Source organism: Zingiber officinale, chromosome 7A, assembly GCF_018446385.1.
Source record: "Zingiber officinale cultivar Zhangliang chromosome 7A, Zo_v1.1, whole genome shotgun sequence".
In the NCBI taxonomy this organism is placed as follows: Eukaryota; Viridiplantae; Streptophyta; class Magnoliopsida; order Zingiberales; family Zingiberaceae; genus Zingiber; species Zingiber officinale.
Genome location: NC_055998.1, coordinates 85,442,235 through 85,466,386, shown reverse-complemented (window position 1 = coordinate 85,466,386; position 24,152 = coordinate 85,442,235). Strand labels below are relative to the sequence as shown.

Sequence of the window (24,152 nt, the reverse complement as noted above, 5' to 3'; positions counted from 1 at the left end):
TACGCAAATAACAATGAGTGTTATCTGTTCTTGTTTTTAGGTTCCAATCATGTGTGCAATTGGAGTCACTCAAAGTTGTATTTAGTTGTGTTAACATTAAGTTTGTATTTATGGGTGAGAAATCGTCCCATAAGTCAAGCTCTTGGTTTATTGGTATGTAATCTAAATCTAAATATGAAGGTTGTAAGAAGGAATTCACTAGGCTATAGTCTGAAGAAGTAGATACTTCTTCCATGTCATCTACTGAGATAATTGAGTAAATAGAAGGTGTCAAAGACATCTGATTGAATTTCTACTAGATCTAAATTTGTACAATTAACTAATTTAGCTTATCTTGTATATAGATTTTTCTTATTGGGGCATGCCGAAGATAAATGTCATGGTTCATTACAGGCAAAATAAGTAATAGTATTTTATTATTATTATTTGAATTTTTAAAATTATTTTTTTAAATAACAACTGTTCTATTTGTTCTTTACCAATAAATGGGCCGGGCCCTTACTCCCGGCCCATAGTTATCAAGTTGGGCTGCACTAAACTAACGGAGTATGAATACGCCCTTCGAGCCGAGAAATGGACGGCCGCGCTATCGATGCTTCCGATTCGGAGATGGTGGCGGCCGATAGCGTCGCGGAGCTTTGCCTACTTATCCGGCTCTCCCATTGCGGGGACGGTGGCCTACTATTCCACCGCTTCCCACGGCACTGGCACCAAGAGGGTCGGCACTCACAACGGCTGCTTCCACTGCGATGAGGCCCTTGCTTGCTTCATGATCTGCCTCACCGCCAAGTTCTCCGGCGCCGAGATCGTTCGAACCAGAGATATCCAGGTTCAGGATTCTTTTCCTTGCTATTTTGTTATCCGTTTCTTTGGTGCTTGGGACAATGGATGCGCACATCATGATGTTTTATGCATGTGTTGCCATTAGCAGATCGTTAGGTCTTTATATTCATGGGATGTAGATAAAATTATTTAGAATTTGTGACGGCTAGATTTTTTTGAGTTTGTTGAACATATGACAGTTCGATAATTGCTTTAGCATTAGCTTTCTTGTACTTATTTTAGCAAGTGAAATTGCACCTATGCTATATCACTCCTTATGATCGATTTGGTTACAATTATGACCCTTCAAACTTGTGCTTTCATAAATCTATATTTTTGTTTTGTCATTTATATTGAATCTAATAACTTAGAGGTGCTTACACAATGCACCTCCAAGTGTTTTTGCACATCAAAAACCTCTATCATGTTGTTGAGGGAAATAGAAACAAGGTAAGCATGCAAGCAGGCCAATGTTTGATTGATCCCTTTCCATAGTTGAATTGATCGACTAAGAGCAAGCTGACCGATGCATTTGATTGTTAATGATTCTTTCCATAGATATTCCTAATGCTTTTCTTGTACATAACCTGCAGCTTCTTGATACACTAGATGCTGTGCTTGATGTTGGCGGTGAATATCATCCAAGTCGCGACCGTTATGATCATCACCAAAAAGGATTTAATGAGGTTTTTGGCCATGGTTTTGTTACGAAGCTCAGTAGTGCTGGACTTATCTATAAGGTAACATAGTTATCTAAAATGCTTCCAATTAGATAAAATTTTGAACTTGCATGTGAATTTGTATTTGATAGGCAATTCTTAAAAGTGTTGTAACTTCTCAATTTGAATGTTTTTTCTTTAACAAAAAATAATAACAACATAAAAGTTTCTGTCATAAATTTCTTACTATATCTCACATGTGTTGCTTGCTCTTAGTAGTCAGGTTGTGCTTGGTTTAGGGGTTTGGGAATGAGGAAATGGAATAATAGAAATACAAGGTGTTTGGTTAATGAGTTTGGGAATAAAAATTTTGGAATCATTCCTAAATGATTTGAAATGACAAAACCCAATTAAATAGGTGGGTTTAGAATTAATTCTTGATTAAGATGCTTCGGGCGGAGAAAAATATTGGCTTCTTCTTTTCTTCGATAAAAGATTTTCTTTTTTTGCCTTTCTTTTTTTTTCCCTAAGCCCGACTTCTTCGAGTGTGACAATAGCGTCGGCTCTCCTGCACAAGTCATCGTAGGCTTTTTGAGTGGGTCCACTGTCGCCTCCTCTTTGACTTCGTCTTCCTGCCCTCCGCCGCACTCCACAGCAAGCTAGGAAGCTCAAGGTAACCCTAAACCTTTATTTCCTATTTCACAAAAAAAGGGGGCGACACGGCTGGTCAATGGTCGCATTGCTGGTGAGCTGGTGAGGCAACCTCCCCACCAAGCAGCGACGTAGCCGCTGCCGTGTCGTATTCTTCAACGATGGCAAGGCTCAACCATTTTTTTATTCATTTTTGTTGGATTGGGATTGGATTAAGTGGGGTTTCATGGTGTTTAAGGATGTGTATGGTTTCAAGAATTTTTTTAGTGGTTTCAAGATCTACATATGTTGCCAATGATGGCTACTGTGCTTCTGGATACTCAAGTATAACATTCTTTTGTTTTACATAGGTTGCCAAGTAATAGGCACTATCAGTTTTGAAAGACAAGCCCTACTAATACAATTTTGCAACGCAGGAGAAATCTATGGTACAAGTAAAACAAAAGAAATCGCTAGCCATTTTTAGTGTTGATTTACTAAAAGTTGAGGTCTGAAACTAGTAGTTAAGATAGTTTAGAAACATGTATATAAAAAACAATGAAGAAGAAACAAAAGTAAGCAAGACATCCTAGGATTAGTTGCTAAACATGTCCCAAGATTTGAAACAAATTTGATCAAAACAAAAAGTTCATCAAATAACACACATTGTTGATACTTCCTATTGACGTGCTGATTACTTGTGCAGTTGTACTCACCGCCTGGGAATTCAGAGAGCAAGTTCTCTTTCTTTCTAGGGATAGCTTATGTCATTTCTCAAGCTGCTCATAGTACAAGGGAGGAAGCTCATTTCAGCATTTAACGTGAGATTTGGAGAGTTGCTAGAACTATTCAAAGGGCGGCTGCCGCTCTTAGAGGGGAGCTAATTTTAGATAGGGGGGGGGTGGGGGTTGGGGGGTTGTAATAATATTGTAGGTTGCACCAACAAATATTACATATGACAAAATGAATCCTCTCTTTTTGATCTTGTTAGTAGCTTTTGATGAGTTGTATTTCACCAAATTTCCATAATTTAACTTTCATGGCAATTGTTTACTTTTATAGAATGGCTACCACCTTTCTTGTTACATTGTATGTTAGGTTATATATGCAATGAAGTTAATTTCTAATCGTCTTATTGTGTTTTCGTTTCTAAGTCAATTATACCAAACAATGATATTAATGCAATGATGATCTGTACAATCTGTTGACCATAAATTTTAAAGGGACTTCTAGTTATTAGAAATAGCAAATAAGAAAATTATTACCTTGTAGGAATATTATGATTTGTTTTAAGGGTAAATATGATATGTTGCATTTGTATTCCCCTTTGACAAACCCAACAGCAGTATTGACAATCATACCTAATCAGTGCTTATAAATCAAACAACCATGGTTTAAAATTTCGACCCGTGCCGAGGTTTCGGTCTTAGGCCGGAACGATACGGTTTCGGTATCGTATCGTGCCGTGCCGATATAGTTTCGGTATTTTTTATTTATCTATAATAATGATAAGATAAATATGTTTATTGTGTATATAAAAATAAGTTGTATATTGATTTATTATAAGTTCTCAATTATTGAATAATTTAATATTGTTAGAAAAAATAATTAAAATAATTTTATTTAAATAGAATTGATATATCAATAATTGAAATTAAAATGGAAGTATCTATAATAATAATAATAATAATAATACAAGATATTATTTTATATTAATAATAATTATATAAATTAACTATTTATTCATTTAATTAATTATTAATTAAATAATATATATTTTAAATAGTAAAAAATATCAAGTAAAAAATTTAAAAAAAAAACAGAATACAAATATAATTTATTAGAATTTTTAAATTTTTTTAAGATTTTTTTTACATTTTTTTAAAAATTTAAATGAAATTTAAAATAATAAAAATATATTAGAATATAAATAAGAATTATTATATATTTTTTAAAATTTTTAAATGAAATTTAAAATATTATTTTTTCAGTATATTAATTAATAAAATTTATTTAATTTATTTTACTTTTAAATATATTTTTTATATATTTTATTAGGATAATTTAACTAGGTTTATAAAAGCTTCTTTGAAATATCACATATCCTCTACCCATCCTCCTTAGGAATTGTTTAAATTAATAAAATAAAATAAATAATTATTAAAAACAGAAAAACAAAAAAAAAAAAACGGCGTACACGAGATCGCGCCCGCCCGCGATCGATCTCGCGGGGGCCGTCCGGCGACGCTGGAAGCGTCGCCGGACGCCTCCGGCGGCGCCGGAAGGGTCGCCGGAAGCGTCCGGCGACCCTGCCGGACGATTTCGGCGCCGCAGAAGGCGTCGCGCGCGACGCCTTCTGCACGCCGAAGGCGTCGCGCACGACGCCTTCGCTGCCGAATGTGCCGCGGGACGCCGCCGGAGGCGTCCCGCGTCTCCTCCAGCGCCGAAGGAGGCGTCCCGCGTCTCCTCCGGCGCCACCGAGACGGGGACGCCTCCCGTGCCGGTTTCGGCCGCCCGGCGGAACGGTAAAAACCGTCCGTGCCGGGCGGCACGGAACGACACTTCAAACCTTGCAAACAACAACATTGGAATGGTTAAATCCATTCTCATTCCAGTCTACTATCAAATCTATTCCCATTCTCATTCTCATTCCTGCACCCCAAACCAAACGCCCCCTCAGTGTTCCAATCATTTTTTACTTTTGGAATTTGCAGATGGATATCGAGAAAAGTTTAGATATCTGTTGCAAAGCAGCTCCCTTTCTTTAATCTTTAATATCTGGAAAATTTTCAGGTCTTACTATTTCATGACAAATTTTACTGCATGTAAGACAATAAGAGTGACTTTGGAACTTCAGAACTTATTATAATCGCATGTAACCATCTACAGACTCATTTGAAATATTCAAATAGTCTCTCTCAGATTTTTCTTCCTATCATCTCCCACACTAAGTTAATATGATGTACAAAATTCTGCAAAGTTTTAGACTGATTTATTGCAATATTGATAAAGATTAAAGTTATGCAACTACATATTTGATACTCATTCTTATAGTTTTCATCAGGACTCATTTGATAATCCTTCTAAGAAATATAAAGGTCTTCTCTATATCTATTTGAAGAAAGGCTATCATGTAATTCATACTTCCATCTTTCTGTAATACTTTTTAAGACTTATTTTTCCATTTTCTTACTGTAGCATTATGGTGAGGAGATAATTGCAACAGAGCTTCAACTTGACAAGGGGCACAAGAATGTCCAATGCCTATATCTTGCTGTATATAAAAACTTTATTGAGGTATTCTTCCTGATCTATCAAATAGGAGATGGTTGGTTCCTTTAAAATCAAAGACAGCTTCTATATGTTTTATAATACTTTTTGATTTGTATGATTACCTGAAGAAATATGAACTGAAAGGTACCTCACTTATATGAAGCATGTTCTACTACTCTTTTGTCTATCTTGAACACGTTCATAATATGCATATGACGACAAATATTGTCTGCTCAAAGTCATCAGGAGTTTCATAAATGTATTTATTTTTATAGATATTTGTTTCTGAATTGCATGTAAGTTGGGCTTTGAATTAGATGGCTTTTTGTGTTTCCATGTCACAGGAACCAATAATGTTTACTTTTGTGCATAGGTTTTTTTTTCCCCATATTCGTTTGCGTTACTTGACTCTTGATCAACTGCTTTGTGATTCTTAACAACATTTGGCAGGCGATAGATGCCACTGATAATGGGATCAATCAATATGACATTGATCAGCCTCCAAAATATGTCAATAATACATATCTCTCTTCAAGAATTGGTCGTTTGAACCCCGAGTGGATAGATCTTGACCAATCATCTGAGAAGGAGAATGCAGCTTTTCATCAAGCAATGATGCTTGCTGGTGGTGAATTTTTAGCGGTTGTTTCACTATCTCGTCTTGTTCAAACTGTTGTAACTAATCAAAATTATTTGGTTCTGCTAGTTCACTTAATCTTTTCTGTGATCTTTCTCGATTCAGACAGATTAACACATTTTACTGTCAATGTGGACAGAGCATTTCGTTTTATGCTAGGTCATGGTTACCTGCGAGATCTATAGTGATTGAATCTTTGGAGGCAAGAAGCAATGTAGATCCAAGTAGTCAAATTTTGCTTTTGAAAAAATTTTGTCCTGTAAGTTTACCATCAATTATTTCCCATCTATAGCTGCATTAGTTGTATTCAGATCTGATATGCAAGCTATTTCTTGAAAAGTTATCTGGTTTTATAATAATGCATCCTAAATGGTTCATTATCAATCTTTGGAAAATTTAAGTTGGTTGAAGATGAAATCCTTGAGACTTTCCTTATGGTTTGAAAATGATTGATGATTTTTTCTACTGATGCAAAAGCTAATATGTATTACTCAAAGAGATGGTTAAATATCCAATATATATGGCAAGTTGGATTTACATTTTTCTTTATGACTGATCTAAATTTTCAACCTCATACTTCTTTGGCACTATTGCTTTTGCAATATCTATTCAAAGAGAAAAAAGCATCATCCAAACACAAAGATCTTATGCGGTTTAACATCTATTGCCACAGGCGAGGAGAAACATCATCATTACTAGCAAATAATTAGCACAACTGTAGCTCACACAAATGTGAAATCACACCTTAGAACACTTGTGTGTCTTCAATGGAAGAATAGGCATTTATTCATAACACCATAGAGGCCTTTCCACACTTGTTCCTAGCCATGAAACATTAAGTTCCCCTATTTAAGTGATACAAGAAATCGTCTTTCTGCTTGAACTGGTTCAATTTCAGTTGCACATGATAGGAATATTTGCACATTAGTTCCAACTCAGTATGGAAATTTATTAGTACAACTGGATTGGTAGTAATTTTTCCCAAGAAATTGATGACAGGTTATTGTAATGCCATCACAAGTTACATGGTTCGCCTGCCTTTTCTCAATCTTGTATGCCACTGAACCGTACTACTTGTCTCTGTGATTTTTTCTCGAAGATGGTAGATTATTCGAAAGTTATTTTCTAATATCCTTTTTGAGTTTTCAAAAAGAAAAAAGAAAAAAGAAAAGGGAAATGAAAGAGGATAACCCGATTTACTTGATCTCTTTTTGCAGTGGAATCTTCACCTGCTTGATCTGGAAAAGGAACTAAAAATCAATCCTCTCATCATGTTTGTTATTTATCAGGTATCATACTTGATTTTCACACTTTCCCTTCACAATATAGATTTTCTAAAGTTATATAAAGTACTCCATGTTTTGCAGTCGTATTCAGAATTTCATTTCAATTTATTTGTCCAAAATAACAGATAGGTTTTTTTTTTTTTGTTTTGTTTTGTTTTTTAATAACCACCACCAAGTCTTAGTCTAGGGTTGGGCGTATTTATATTTAAATAAATTTTATTTTATTATTATTAATTGAGCCTTTTTGGTCTTTCTTGTTTGACGTCTCTATATCATAGTTATTGATCATCTAAGTATATATCCGTATTATTTTAAACATGATTTGTTGGATGTTCGAATTACAATCTTTCAACTTACCTCTCATTTGTTACAAGTTAGTCTATCGTGTATCCTCTCAGTGAAGATGTGTCATCCTACTCGTGTCTACACAAGCTCTAATGTTGTTGCCTAACCAAGTCGCACTTATATCTCTTTTGAATTCAAGGACGAACGGACGAAAATTTGGCGAGTGCAAGCCGCTCCAGTTTCTCCAGAAAAATTCGACTGCCGAAAGCGTCTCCCGGAGCCATGGAGGGGCTTCCAAGGTGATGAGCTCTCGGAGATTACCGGAATCCCTGGCTGCGTTTTCGTCCATATGGCTGGCTTTATGGGCAAAAATCGAACTTACGAAGGAGCATTGGCAATGGCTAGAACTGCTCTACGGTCATCATCCTAGCTACTACGCTTTTTGATATCTAAATTGTTAAATGATCAAAATCATAAAACTGATTAATTCTAGTTAGTCAATATGTTGGATAATTTTTTAAAGAAAAAATAATTAATTTAACTTAATTTCTACAAAACTAACAAACGTGGAAGTTTCATATATTATTTTTCTGTCAATTTCGTCGTTATTTTATTAATTGCTATTATTCATAGTAAAATTGGATTAAGTGATTAGGAATCTCATTGATCCGCAAGTTGTAACACATTCATTTGAAATGATCGCTTCATGTTCTTGTCGTGATCCTCAACCCTCATTGTCTCGCCAAACCTATAAAATTAATAATATTAGTTTTTTAGGTTGCTATTTAATTTAAATTATCAGGCTGACAGGGTTGGTGCAGCACGATTCTCCCATGGGGCAAAAAAACAATAAAATAATAATAATAATGATAAATCATGCATTTACGATCACGACTTAAGTCACGACGACCCATTAGTTGAGAATCTTGAGATGCAACTCATTGGCATTTTTACTTTGCATTAAAAAAATAGATTAGATTTTTCTTTTTAAGATAACTTTTTAAGGCGTTTTTAATAAATCATGTATTTACTTTTTTTCACATGTGGACTAAAAATCTTTGCTACATTATTTTTGATGGCCTAAATTTGCTATTGTTTTATAATAGATAGACTGATTCAAGTTTATCATTTAACAGAATAAATAGATTATATTAAAAAATTTACGAAAATTCTCAAATTGAATGTTAAATCATGCTATTGGAGTGAAAGATATATTCTTCATCCTAAGTGCCCACTATCATTGACTCCACGATAAGACATATATTAAATTATACTAGAAATATGAAGAATTTGTATAAAAAAAATTAATCCATTTTGTATTAAGGACCATAGTGTGTAGAATTGTGATCAGGATCAGATGGATAGGATTGAATCGATAGGATCAAATCTTTAAGATCAGGATCTGGGTAAAAAATAAAAACTAGGATCACAGGACAACTTAGTTTAAAGGCTAGCAAAATAATCCCAACAAAAAAAGTATAATATCGTTGTAACGTATTAAGGACTATGTATTTGAATACTTTTGATAATTATTTTCAACTTAAATTAGCTAATTTTAATTTAAAACTACTTGAATCCTCCATTTTGTTACCTTCAAAATCCAATAAACTCTTTGTCTTGAACTTCCAAAGTTTAAAATTTTCCAAACACAAATAAAATTCAAATTAAATTTAAACAACTTTTCCAAAAGAATTTCTCTAAACCATCCTCTGTTTCTTCCCAAAAATTTCAAGCAGATTCTCCAAAAAAAGATACCTCACTTTTAAAACATTCAAATCAAACACTTTCTTTATTCACATACGCAATATGAAGAAGCACCTGTTTGAAAACAAAGTTAAATACATGGCTACAAAACAAACAGATACACCTCCAGAATCAAGCGCTGCATGGTGAGATCGATCCCCCACATATTCCTTTTAGCTGTCTCCAACCTTGTCAAGTCAATTGCTATTAGGTCACCAAATCCTTCTCTCTGATCTTTGAAAACTATTGACAATCTGCAAAAAAAAAAAAAAAAAAAAAAAAATTGCCAAGGTCAAACTAATTAAACAAACACTGCATCCAAAGATTTATTAACTGGAGGAATGTAGAGATGCCAAGAATCCAATGAGAGTGGCTCACAAGGGACAACAGTGCCTTTTTTTTTTTTTTGCAATCTCATCCCTTTGTACCATCCACTGCACAGTTAAATTCCAGTTGGAGTTGAAAGAAACACCTACTTGCTCTGCTTGAGGCATAAATATAAGAATTGTCAAGCGCCATGACCTCTCAACAAGATTCAGCTCCAGAAATCCAAATGATCTTCATGATGAGAGGAGAATTAGTAGTAGTAGAAGAAGAAGACATGGTGTGTTATTGTGTCGGCTCAGATCTTTAATATCGGTTCGAGGATAGAGAGAGGTGAGCCGAACCAATATCACTCATGTATGCTTCTTCATTCAGCTTCTCTCCAGAAAAAGGGCAAACCTTATGGTTCTTGCAAGTGGAATATATGCTTGGTTGGATCTGACCAGGTATGCATTGCTTCTGACTTGCTAACATAGATCAGTGTATAGAAATTATATAGATCTTAAGATAATGATCTTGCTAGAACATGTCTGTTTTAATAGTCATAATAGGCATTTGAGTATCTTCGTCTTACCGTCTTATTGGACAGGTTTATATACATATATTCCCCTATGTACAAGAATACAACACCTCCATCTATGATTCAATCTTTCCATAAGAAACACTCAGAGCAGAGTAGGAGAAGGTTTTGTTCCGTTCTTGTTTGCATAAAACGTCTTCGTAGCATTCTGCATTGCGTATTGTTGCATGCTTGAAAGCTGATAATAATAGGAATTGAATTGAGATTCGATTTTATAGAGCTCTGCCTGCAGATCTTTGTACTCTTTGTCTGTTAGTGAGAGTGAGGAGCCTTTCAAGTTCTCGAAACTACCTGTGGAGTCGAAAAGTTTCATGTTCTTCTTTGGCGTTAGTCCTTCGATCGTATCATAGGTTCCTCCATCACCTTTAGAGTCGACATCGGTGTTATCTTCACTCAAGCTTTGGAAGCTACCAACAAACATAGGTGAAGTAGCTGATTTAAGAGAAACCTTGTCCATCTTGTTGACCTCACTCCAAAATGAATCGAAATCAACAATTGGAATCCCTTCACAAGTCTTCTGATCTGATATGTCATCTTCATGCTCTGCAGATTCTCCCTCTAAGGTCCCAATATTTAACGGCGATAAATCAGCATGACCATAGCTGACCTGGAAAGGAATAATGGACAGCAGGTTTGAAGGGCAATCAGTTAAAAGCTCCTTATTTCCACAACCTCCATAATCTTGGCGTGTGTTCATGTTATCATTTGAAACTGGACTGGCAGAAGGCTTCCAACCAGGTATGAGTTTAGCGATCAAAGAATCGATAAAATTAGCTATGAAGGCAACATCATAATCTGCTAAATCTAGCTGCTCAACCATTTCTGCGGCAACTGCATGAGGTGTATCAGAGTTTAAGTCGAAAGGGAAATGAATATTCTGAGCTCGACCTGTGTGGAAGGGTAGAAGATTGGTTATGAGCATACGACAATTTGAAAGATAATTACCACTCCAAATTTACATACCATGTGTATTTGCAATGCGCAGTCTTAGTGATATGGAAGCATCATTACTTTTCTCTCCTTTCAGTTTAAATTCATTGTTTCTATTAGTTTTTACCAATTCCAATTTTGGTGTAACGGCAGTGAGGTTGCTGTTAACATCCACAGACAATGGCCTTGAAGGTAGATTTGTTGCATTAAGCATGCCGTTCAAAGCATGAACATGAGTTCTAAGAGGTTCTTTTGAGGTATCATCACATAGAAATGGATCTTTCAAGAGCTCCTTAGCAGGCAATCTATCTGAAGCAGAAACCAAGCATTTCTCGATAAATTGGCGTACCTGAGGATCTGTTACTTTAGCAAGTGAAGCTGGCTTTACTCCCTGCAGTATAATGTGTAAAATGGATCTTAATAACCAGGAGAGAAAATTCACAATTGTCAGTACAAATGTTCACTATGTACTTACAGAAATCACTTTCTTATAAATCTGAGCTTGATTTTTGCATTCACTATATGGATATTCAAGCGTAATCATTTCCAAGATACACATACCAAAAGAATAAATGTCAACCAATTCGTTATACTCTTCCTCATACAGTTCCGGAGCCATGAACTCGGGAGTACCTACACAATAACAATATAATGTGGTAAATATGCAGAAGCCAAACAATAAAAAATAAGGAGAATCCTAAAGAGATTTGTATTCTTTTATTTACTTGCATGATCAATTGTATGCATTCCGAATTGAACTTTATAAGGTATTTAACAATCTTAAGATAGATATGTAAGAATTACGTGAGGGATGGCTTCCAAGTAATCAAAGGTATCCTCCTTGGTGCGCACAAGTATTAACATAGTTCTATTATTGAGCACAAAAGATCAATAAAGAAGCATTTTTTTGCCCTACCAATAACACTTCGAGCAGTAGGCTGTTGCATGACAATAGCTAGCCCAAGGTCGCCAATCTTGACTTCTCCATTATTGCCATTCACAAATATGTTATCGCATTTCAAATCTCTATGAAGGATCGGAGGCTCATGACCATGAAGGTACACCAGACCTTGAAGAATTTGCCTTGCCCAGCTTTTTATTGCCCTCAAGTCCACACGCCTGTACTTTTGGCGGTATCTACAAATTAATGATCGAAAAATGTATTGATCCTACCAAAGAAAACCAACCATAAAACATTAGAGGAAAAAAACCCTACTGTCTTAGACTTCCGGAAGTGAATAATTCAGTAATGATGTTAACGTTCTTCTTTTTGTGATCAACCCATGAGTTGAAAAAATACTATTTCATGCAAGGACTTCAGCAAATAAACTTCAGAATACAAATGTTCAAGGTCGAAAGGAGACTCCAACACCTGATCAATTCTCACTTGATTCCACGCAACTTCTATCCCATCAATCTCATCGAATGCTTTATAACTACAAAACATAACCATATTTTAGATCTACACATAAAGCTCAATCGCATTTCCAACAATCAATCATAAGTAGACTAAAAAGGAACCAGAGTCAAATGTCTTCAGACTTACACAGTCTTGAATGCTCCTCTACCAAGGATCTCATTATACTGCAGAGCAAACAAGAAGCGAACAGATTAGCGAATATTAATATGAAGAATCTACATATTAACAAATTCAAAATGCTAAAAAGTTAGGAAAATGAAACTTTGAACGAAAATAGACAATGCCAATGGACTCACACGAAGATATCGTCCGGTAGGATCGGCTTCGAACTCGGATTCCGATTTCCTGTCGCCGTCGCCAATCATCCAGGTCGCTCTCGAGGAACCATCGAAAAATGCGGGTTCCATTCGGGGCAACAGAAAGAAAACAAAACAAAAAAGAGGGAAAAAAAAGGAGGAACCGAGATCTACAGATCGAGAAAAGAAGAGAAGAGGGAAGAACCGGAGCACTACGGACGTGGCGGAGAACGAATCAGAGGCCGATTGCAGGCGATGACCGCAAGACGCGACAGGAAGAGGCATCGTCCGGCCCCTCATCCTCCCGCCACGTTCGGGATCTCCATCGGGCGGTTCGCGGAGGGGAGAGAAGCCGAGGAGGGAGGGAGGAGGAGGGGCCGAGAGGCTACAAGGAGGAGGGAAGGCGGAAGGCGGCCATGTCGGAGATGAGATCAGAGATCGGAGCGAAGGAGGAGGGGAAGTTGAAACGGAGGAGAAAAAGAGGGGAGAGGAGAAAGAGAAGGAAGGAAATGCCATAAATAGAAAGAAAGCGGACAACATGCGAGGTGGTTGGTTCGGTTGAGCGCCTATACAATTATGGCACTTTTTTTCCCCTTTTTATTTCCATATGCTAAATTTAGAATTTTATGAGGTTTTAAAATAATAGAAAGTTTAATTATTTTCGATTTTAAAAAGATTTTTTTGAAAAAAAAAACGGAAAGTATAAAAAAACGGACCGACGAATCTTGGTCACGTGCTGTCGCCGTTTCATCGCGCAGCGTAGCGGCGCCCGTCTTGTTTCAGTTGGACGACCGTTACTGCATTCCGACCTTCGCGTCCGGCGGTTACTTCTACGCGGTTCCTCTTGATTCTGATTGAGACTCCGAAGCGCCTCGTGGTCGTCGAGCACCGCTCGGCCTTCTGCTTCGCCGACGCAGCTGAGTCCGCCGTCTTTTCCTCGACCTCCTCCATCGGCCACCACTGCAACGCCAGGTCTAGCTGCTCCGCTTGCGTCGATGTAGATCCTCCGCTACCACCTCTGCGGCTAATCGCCGCCGCGTTGTGCTGACAGCTGGGAGCGTACCTGGGCATGACCTGCTCAGCACTGGAATTGACCAGCAATCCGACGGGGTTCGCCGAGTGCGCCGATGGTGTAGTCGACCGCAGCATGGCCGATAGTTTAGGACGGTGTGAATCTGGCAGAGCAGTCGCTTCTAGCCTCGGCTGAAGCGCTCGTTGGCGAATTCCCACTGGCCCGATCTTCCGAAACCCCTAAAGGAGAGAAAAAAAAAAAATCCAATCCATCATCCAGATCAAATCGATCGGAGGAGAAGCGATCGAGAAAATCAAGTCGAAGCAGGGGGTGAGAGAGATAGGCGACGCACATAGATATATGTTGAGTTGGCGGATCGGAGGAATTGCTGGAGAAGTTATATTGTGCTTCAAGTGTTTGGGTAGCTAGGACGTTGCTGGCGAACTCCACCGGCCGCCAGATACGATGAAGCCGGAGCTGTCGTCGTTCCGGGAGACGTGGCGTCGTCGAGGGACGGATCACCCACTAAGGTTCTAGAAGTTTGCCACATGGGAGAAAGTGTTGGGTATAATTATAGTAGATTTATTTGTAAGTTACATAGTCTAACTTATTTTTAATAGATTTCGAATAATTAGATGTGGATGGTATGTATAGAACTCTTAATCTATTATCATCTATGAATTGATAATAATGATAATAGATTGATTGTAGGAAGCTCCTAAGGATTTAGGGAGAATCTTGACCTAGTTTCTTCTTATTCTTCATAATCTTCTAGATGACGCTAAAGGACAAAAGCATTGCCAGGTTCTTTGTCATTATATTTATGTATTTATGTTTTTATATCATATTCTCGATGAAATGAAGATCCATGCTCATTTTTTTTTGTTTTCCTATACGAATTCTTATTTCAGCTGTCTAAAATTCAAATGTCTTAGGTTTTACAAGAACTATCAATTGATATCAGAGCCACATGTTCTGTTTCGTCGTTTGCATTAACAATAAATTTTTTTGTCAATTTATTATCTGTATGCTAGATCAACTTTTCCTAATATAATACAATTTTTTATCATCGAAAATCATATAAGAGAAAAACTCGAATAGACTTGTTTTTTTTTAGTTTCTATGAAGAACACGAAGAACGGCAAAACCCGTCATTGTTTAACCTACTTTTAGGTAAAATTATAATGATTCAATCCATTATTTTAAGCAAATAATCAATTGCTAAATCTAAAATTAAAAAAAATGATTAAAACTCAATCAATTAACGACCTCGACTAAATTAATTTTAATTGAATGCGTTATTTTTAATTGATTAAAAAAAATCTCATATACCTTACAGTTTATTAAAAAAAAAAAAAGATCAGCTACCTTAGAGACACCCTTAGTACCGAGCTCATGGATATGGAGGGAGGTATATATAGATACACAGACTATAGGTGTATGGTGGGGTAAATCTCAAGTCGTCAGTTCATGAGAATCGACCCCTGACCATTACACCAGAGATGTCATGCGCCCACCATGGTGGGATAAACCTCAGATCGTGAGTTCACTAAAGATACTATGCACTCACCATCTGCGCTACGCCCTGGACACCTTACGGTTTATTAAAACTTCAACGGGATGAAACAATATTCCATTTTAAAAAAAATACATTATAATTTTTATTGTTCACCTTGAACATATTTTTTTTAAACAGTATTTATAAAAAAAAACAAATCATTAAATAAATTAAGGGAAAGTTCTATATATAATAATATAGTCGTATATAATAGGTTTTCGAACCGATTGGATCATACCAATCGATTACCATAAAGTATCAATCGATTAATAAACCTAATTTTATATTGTTAAGACTAATTAAGTAATTTTTGTTCGAATTAAGTTTTTAGAGTTTTCTTGAGTCTATCTACATAACATGTTACTAAGTTAAACTAATGTGTCGGCCTAAAGGAAGACACCTAAGATAGGTTTAGTGCATTTTATGTTAGTAGACATATATTTATGCTAAAAATAATCGGCCAAAGGAAGGTTACTTTTATACCATATATATGCACAAGGTACCTTATAACTATAGAATAAAATATTATTTTGTTCAGATCATGCACAAATATATTGGCCCAAAGGAAAGTATATTATCAGCCAAGCCCAAAGGAAGACATATTATATGGCTGATTAAGGTGTTGGATCGAAAGCGCTAGAGGGGGGGGGGGGGTGAATAGCGCTCGTAGCTATTTCGTTCGATTAAAATGTATCGAGTAAAACGCAGCAGAAATTAAACACAAACACATGCTAACACAAGTTGGTTACTTGGGTCGGAGCATGTGGCGACTCCTACTCCAAGACCCACGCTCGTTGAGCGTTTACGTTGGGCAACAACTATAATCACGAAAAGTATTACAAACTAAGTACAATTATGAACTGAAATAAACTTTATACCGACAACAACTAGATTGAAACTGAAGCTCCGGATCGTCGGGATGTCGTTGCAGCACTTTGGGATCGTCTCGTAGGCAGCTTGCAGCGTAAGGATTGATTAGAATTCGTTGTTTCAAGCTGCTGGTCGAAGTCCTCTTTTAAACAGTGTTGGAGGCGCCTCCAAGCCTATCTGAGGTGCCTCCAGGCCGCCGAGTCGCACGCGTGGATTACCTCTGATCTGGTCGCACCTTATCCCACTGAAGGCGCCTCCAAGCTGCTCCAAGGCGCCTCCAACACCTGGTCCAAGGCACCTCCAGTGGACTCTGAGGCACCTCCAGTGTCTCTGGACAGCTGGCTTCGGCTAGCACCCGAGGCGCCTCCAAGCCCCATGGAGGCGCCTCGGATACTGTTCATTCGAGGTCTAAGTTGCTTCTTTGTTCCTGTAAATTGTGTTAGTTCAAAACACAAACCCTGCAAAACAAAGTTAGCACAGAAACAGATATGATGGATATAGTTGACAGTCGTCGGACTGTCCGGGTCTGACTTCGAATTTCCAACCGAAAACCGTAGGTCGACTCGACGCCTACTGTTCCCTCTACGAGGAACGCGTCCTCACCTACTCCACTCAGGAGATTTACCTGATGCCAGTTCGATCCTCCAGATCGACTGGACTTTTGCTCAGCGTTCGAAGCTTCCGGACTTTCTGCTGGACTTCTGCTTCCCGGCTGGTCCAGTCTTTCACCTGATTCGCGACACCAGGACTTTCCACCTAGGGTTAACCCCTAGGACTTTTGCCTGAAGCTCTCGACCCACCAAGACTTTCCGCATAGGGTTACCACCCCCTATGACCTAGGGTTACCACCCCCTGGGGTTTTCCACCTGCCTAACCACAGCTAGGACTTTTGCCTAAGTACACTTAGGACTTTTCTGCAAACTTGTTCAACATATTAGAAACCAAAACACCTTAACTTTGAACCCTTTGACATAATCAAAACTTAGGTTCGATCGTCGGATGCTTCATGCACCAACATAAGGTTGTGAGCTATGGACCAAAATATAACTCATATACAGAGTCATATTATGCGCACAATGTGTCGACCCAAAGGAAGACATATTGTGTGGTCAATTAAATTTTGAGTTATATCAGAGAATATCGCTAACAAATAATGTGTCGACTCAAAATAAGGCAAATTGTATTGTACTTGGTATCTCATAAAAAGCTCATTTATGTATATTTAAAATTTTATCACTACAACAAAAATGACTTTCCATAACATGCAATTATGTTATTCGTAGCGCACATCGCATGCTACACAACTCCATGCTGTTAAAAGTCATAAAGCATTCACAGCGTGCGGCTGCGTGTTACGGTAAATTGCATTCACAACGCGTGGCCGCGCACTGCAGTAAATTACATTCGCAGCGCGCGACCACCTGCTGCGATAAATTGCATTCGCAACGCGCAACCGTGCGCTGCTATAAATTGCATTCACAGCTGCACACTATAGTTAATATCATTCGCAGCATGCGACCGCGCGCTGCGGTTAATTGCATATAAAATAAAAAATATATATCACACATAATTATTAATATCGTACAATTATCATTAAAGGCATAACTGTGTTACAAGCATATAAAAATAAAAATAAATAAATATCATAATTTTCTTTCAAATAGGAATAATTGTGTTACAGGTTGATAAGGTAAAAAAATTATGAACAGCAAGCCTTTCCTCTCCTTCTATGCCTCTCTGAAGTAGTGCAAGTAGTTCAAAATCCACATTGATTTCTGATTGCTGCATTGGTTCTTCTAACTCTCTTTCATTGCAATACATAAAATAGTCACAACATTAATAGACCACTCGGTTCTCACAAGGTAACATTCATGAGACTAGTCCTACAAGAATTAAATGACATAAGTTAGCATTAGATAATCAACCACTGATTCATGTGTCTGAAAAGAATCAAATGATAGTTTTCTTATTCTGAAACAAAGGGAGTTGGAAACACATTAATAACATAACAAAAAACTATTTTGACATGGAGGGGCACTCACTAACCTTCTGTGCTTTTACAATTAAAATTTGATCAGCTTGATGCCCTCCAACTGCAAAGAAAGGCAGGTAAGATATTAACATGAGTAAGAAAAACACAAACATAAATAAGAAATAATTTTTAGGTGATCATAAAATGAATACCTCTACTAATCATGTGCAGGGGCGGAGCTAGGATATTGGTTTAGTGTAGGCAATTGCAGCTACCGTTGACGGACATGTTGCGGAGGATGCCTCGTCCAGTTCCGATAGCAACCCAACAGTAGTGAAGCAACTAAAGCTCTCCGCTTTACAAGTTATGTTGTCGTGTATCTTGCTAAATTTTTTTTGCATCATCTGCCTAATTTTTTTTTGGCATCATCTGTCTAATTTTTTTCTTATACTTGTATGGAAAACGCAACAAGAAAAGAAGTGTATCAACATGTATCTTGCTTTTGGCATACTGCATATGCTTGTTATGCTGTTTAGTTAGGAAAAAACAAATACTAGATGAGAGAATCATAAAATTAAGGGTGATTTCGTTGCCTAGGTCCAGCAACAGAAAAAAATGTAAAAAATTAATGTTTTTGTTCAATAATGTATTTGAAGTGCAATGAAATTTTATAAAGAATTTGGGATTGCAAAAAATGTTATTAATATGCATCAAATATTGTTGTAACAAGACAAAATGAACAAGCGCTTCTTCTTTTTTTGTGTCATCTGCAATATCTATTTTTTTTTCCTATGTTGTGTTAATAATATTTTTTAAGTGAGTCTTGGCTCAGTGTGGGCCCACACTGGGCCTATGCTGGCTCCGCCCATGATCACGTGTATTAATTTTTATGAGAAAATTAGATAGGTTCATTTTCTGATCACCTAAATAGTTATGTGGTAGCTGAAGTTTTTTTGGAAAAAAAAATTGAAGCAATAACTAAAATATGCAACAAATGCTAGTGATTAACTTTACTCATCTTGTAAACCTCAGCTGGAAGAAGTAGAGGCTGGGGAAGCCATCTATGTTTGAGCCATGGATATAAAAGTGTATAGATGACCCAGAAAAATCAAGCCATAAACAATGCATGATCGACATCCAGTGTCATTTTTGGCATGACATAATCTAAACTCCGCAATAAAGGCTTGATGATAAATTCAAATGTATTAACAGGTGAACCTGAAGAAATAAGCAAACAGACTTTCAAGTAATAACTCATTATATTTGAAGAAACAACTTTCAAAGTATGTTGAATAATTAATTTGATATTTAAGTATAAAAGATGTCTGTATGACTGGAATCCATGCTACAAACAAAGCACAATGTGCAACAATGATTCCCTCAAACTTGCCATTATCTCAATTATGAAAATAACAAGCTTACGATGTTATCACCAACAGACTTATAATTAGCCTAAAAGGATTAAAAGAAAGCTTCACACACATGTGAATTTATTTAATAGCATGTCCAAAAATAGAGCCAGTGTCAAAATACTGAAATTCAACAATAAACGTTGCCCTAGTATATTTAGAATATAAATTATTTAATTGTATTCCAAGATTTTCAAACTAAATACACACATATATATAAAAGATATGTTCCTTACCAACTTTTCCATGATAACAAACTATTTGTTACTTCAAAAATGAGATACTTATTCAGAACTGCACCGACTAGCACAGGAGCAAGCACAACCTGTGAAGCCACAAAGGGATGTGAAAATGGGAAAGAAACGCAAGTTAAATATGAAAATGCACATTCACTATATTGTATACGGTTTTCACTGTGGGCTTTCATAAACTTAAAAGTATAACTCCATTAATATATAAAAGACATCATATTTAGATATGCAATACTTACTAAATGTGGGAAGTCAAAGGAAGTGCAGCATAACCAATAATCACCTACATATTGAACTATCAGTTAAGAATGGGAAGAATATTCCACATGTGTGATTTAACAGAAATATAGAATCTACCTATGAAACTAATCAAAAGCATGATTAACACTTACAGGTTTGGGAGCTTTAAGTTTCATTAGAAGATTGACACAAAAAAAAGGGAAACAAGAGATGGTGTTGGGGTGTCAAAATAGCAGGGAGGCAAATTTAACTTCATCATGGTACAAGCCATTCTAGCTCCAACTGCAATTTGTGTATGAGCATACTTTTCAAGAGTTTGACCTTGTTCCTTTGGAAACTCAGCCCGAGCAACCAAACAACCAAAAACTCTACATATTGAAGAATTCTAAAGTGAAATTGATAAACAACACCCTAACCACTTCTCATTAACACAAATCTTTAATGGCAGCTTTTGGATGTCAGCCTCATCCTTTCGCATTTATATCCTTATGAACAAATTTCTTTTACGACCCAAGCTAACAGTTAAAGGATAAACATAAAGACAATGGAAAAGTTGCGAGAACGACTCACTTCTAGTCATCCTCCAAAAATCAAAAGCTTGAAAATGTAAAATCATGAGCTATAAAGATCAAAATTTTAGCAGCCTAAACAAAATGGGATAATTAATTGTCTATGTGCCCTAATCAACAAAACATTCTTTGTACATTAAGTTTTGATAAGAGAAAGGTAACTAAACAAATATAGGTTTCCACGAGAGGATATTTTAAAAGAAATTAATGATATATTGTTCTGCTAAATAATAGCATGCAAGTAAAAATAGTAGCTAATTTGATTTAATTTTTCAAAATCAGGAAGAGTAATGTTTTGTAAAGAAAATATGACAACAATACTAGCAAAGTAGTGTTGGTGCAATTGACCTCTAGGGTTTCGATTTTGATAATATGACTAAGGGTTGACCCAAACAGGACTTGATGTTTGGGAGAGAGAAATCTAGTCAGGACTAGATGATTAGCAAAGGTAAGTCCTAACCAAAGGTTAGGCAAAGTGGAAGTCCCGGTGAGTGAAGCCGAGCCATAGTGAGTGAAACTAGGTGGTGGAAGTCCCGGTGAGTGAAGTCGGGCCCTACTGAGTGAAGTTAAGTGGGGGAAGTCCTGCTGAGTGAAGCCCGGCCCTAGTGAGTGAAGCTAGGTGGAGGAAGTCCTGGTGAGTGAAGCCAGGCAATGGAAGTCCTAGTGAGTGAAGCTAGACAACCCTAGGAGGTAACCCTAAGTTATACTTGAATTCTGTTAATACTGTGCTAACTCAGTGTTGCAGGGAAGCTCAGCTAGGTCGACGGGCTGACCAGGTAGCTGACACGAAGTCTAGACGGGTCGAAAGATTGACTGGACGTCTGACAGGTAAGTGAAGGTAAGTCACTAGAGGGGAGTGACTGTGAGGACGCGTTTCCGGGAAGGGAACATTAGACGTCGATTCGACTTAGATCCATTTCGGATATCTAAGTCGAGATTGTGACTAAATTCCGTCTCGAGGAGACGGAATCTAATTACTATTCTGTTTGATTTTAAATTGTGCTAATACTCTGTTTTGCAGGATATATATCTTGTATTTATCTCCGGACTAATGTTTTCTTGCAAGAAGGAATTTGCTGGAAAACAGGGTCCGGGCGCCCAGAGGAAAACTTTATCCATTTCGTGCGTCGACATGTGGAGCTTCGTGATTGGCTTGGCTACGTCATATTCAGGGCGCCCGAAAGGATCCAAGCGCCCCGAACCTCCTATATAAAGAGGGTAAAGGCTGGAGTCAAGACAATAATGAGAACATCTTCCACTGCTTGCTCTGTCGTGCTACGCTCCTCCGACAACGCGCTTTTCTTGTCATTCATTAGTTTTTGTCTGTATTATTTTTCTTTAAAAGTAATTGTAACTTCATCTGTAATATTTCGAATTGCTAGTGGATTGTCCATCGAAAGCACCCTTGCGTGCGGGCCTTGGAGTAGGAGTACTCGACAAAGGTTCCGAATTAAGTAAAAAATGACTCTTGTTAGCATTGCTCTTTATTTTCGTCTTTCTTATTCCGCTGCGTGCTTACTCAATTTTTTTTTAATCACTGTTCACCCCCCTCTAGTGAAACTCATCGATCCAACAAGTAGCACCTCTAATTTAGAAACATTATGCTTTTAAGTAAATAATAGGCAAATCTACTGAACTTCAGGATGTGTTAAAGCAAGATTGCAAATTGAATGTTGATAAATAGTAGACCAAATACTACTTACATGGCCACTAAAATCAGGATGATCTTCTCTAGCTAGAATTAACACATTCCTACAAATATCTTTTCGATTAATGTTGATGAACTTCAAACTACCACTCCTAGGGATATCAGGACCATTGCCATGATACTTTCTTAAAGAAGTTTCAGTAAAACGATCACCATCATCATTTGAGTCAATGATTATGCTTCCACCGTCAGAGATATTATATTGTCCACATCAACCAGTGAAGTATGAAGCTTTTCAACCTCCAATTTCAATATACCTTTAACAGACTTGTGTACCTTTCTTTTAGGATCCTAAAACATACAAAAATGGCAAAAAAACTAAAGTTAGGAGATTTCATTGAAACAAATTAATAATCATAGATCAACGTCTGAATCCATCCAGCATATACAAAAGAATATAGTTTATTTTCCTTTTATCAGCAACATAAATATCTAAAAGGCATCAGTATGTGTGCCAACAAAAGATAACTAAAATTATTAGGAGTTTATGCAGATAAATCAATAGAAGTAAGTCCTCTGTGTAACTCACTTTGACTTTGTTTAAATTTGATATCTCCACAATAACAGACACATCACAATCTCTTGTAGCGTTAGTGTCATGCCCATACATGCAGCAGTCCTCAATTAGATTGAATAAAAAATTGTGAGTAATCGGACGAAAGCCAGGGAGAGAGGAAGAGACCGAGCAGAGTGAGGGTGAGGCCAAATATCTCGAAGTTCTTGCCCACCAGAGGAATGATGACGGATGCCAAAGGGCAACACCATAGGTTGTCCCCACCAATAGAGGAAAGGTCACGGATAACACTTCTCCGGCACGTAGCATGATCCCTGGAGACTAACGTCGATTTCTCTTGTTGGTGCAGCGGGACAGGCAAGAGGAGGGTGAATTGTCTGCAAATACAAAATACCCTCTCAAAGCTTTCAACTTAAAAATAAAAGCAACAATTATAAAATTAAATAGAGCTTAAATAAAAACAGAGAAAAACAGACTCAGTGTTTTACTTGGTTACAACCAAGACGGTTGTTAATCCAGGGCAGTTGGAAACCGCAATAGGAACGTCTCCTTCTCTTAAGGCGGAGAAACCTTTTACACTAAAATCTCTTACAAGTTGCTTGGAAATGAAAATCAGAGTTGATTCTCGAATAGCTGTTCGAGGCCCCTTTATATAGGGGTTCTAGAACTTATCAAATCACCTGATCTTCGGGATCAGGATTTGACTCGAGAGGGATCAGTCGACCGATCCTTAGGTTCGGTCGACCGAACCTGCTGAACCTGCCTAGCCTTCCGTCCAGATGCAGTCTCTCTAGATCGAGCCTGCGTTCGGTCGACTGATCACAGTGTTCGGTCGACCGATCAGCCAACGATCTCCCCCTGATCTGGCCCGATCAAATCGCTCGACCAGGTCTCTGGTTTATCTTCGGTTCGGTCGACTAATCAGAAGGTTCGGTCGACCGTACGCTTCACCAACGACTGGTTGCTGACGTGTCACCAACAGCTGGTCTCTGATGATTGGGGTTCGGTCGACCGATAAAGACGTTCGGTCGACCGAACACTTGTCAAGTCAACTTCCCAGTTGACTTGCTCTAGTTCTGCTCGCTTGGGTAATTGCGGCCAACTGGAATAGGGCTCACCCGAACCCAATTCCCAGCCTTCTCCTTGAGCAGTCTTCCGTCCCGG

At 37.4% G+C, this 24,152-nt stretch overlaps 1 protein-coding gene, 1 long non-coding RNA gene and 1 pseudogene across 2 annotated transcripts; 2 read left to right on the top strand and 1 right to left on the bottom strand.

The window, feature by feature from the left end:
• Positions 1 to 579: 579 nt before the first annotated feature.
• Positions 580 to 8,114, top strand: LOC122001671 (MYG1 protein C694.04c-like). Its single transcript, XM_042556549.1, has 7 exons — positions 580 to 829; positions 1,416 to 1,562; positions 5,310 to 5,408; positions 5,835 to 6,026; positions 6,161 to 6,280; positions 7,239 to 7,310; positions 7,792 to 8,114. The coding sequence occupies exons 1-7, from the start codon at positions 593 to 595 to the stop codon at positions 8,020 to 8,022; spliced, it is 1,098 nt and encodes a 365-aa protein (XP_042412483.1). The 5' UTR covers positions 580 to 592; the 3' UTR covers positions 8,023 to 8,114.
• A 1,851-nt stretch (positions 8,115 to 9,965) lies between these two features.
• LOC122001670 lies at positions 9,966 to 11,462 on the top strand. Its single transcript, XR_006117422.1, has 3 exons — positions 9,966 to 10,105; positions 10,789 to 10,977; positions 11,323 to 11,462. It is a non-coding gene; the product is annotated as an uncharacterized LOC122001670 (long non-coding RNA).
• Positions 10,176 to 13,381, bottom strand: LOC122001669 (annotated as a pseudogene).
• Positions 13,382 to 24,152: the final 10,771 nt, after the last annotated feature.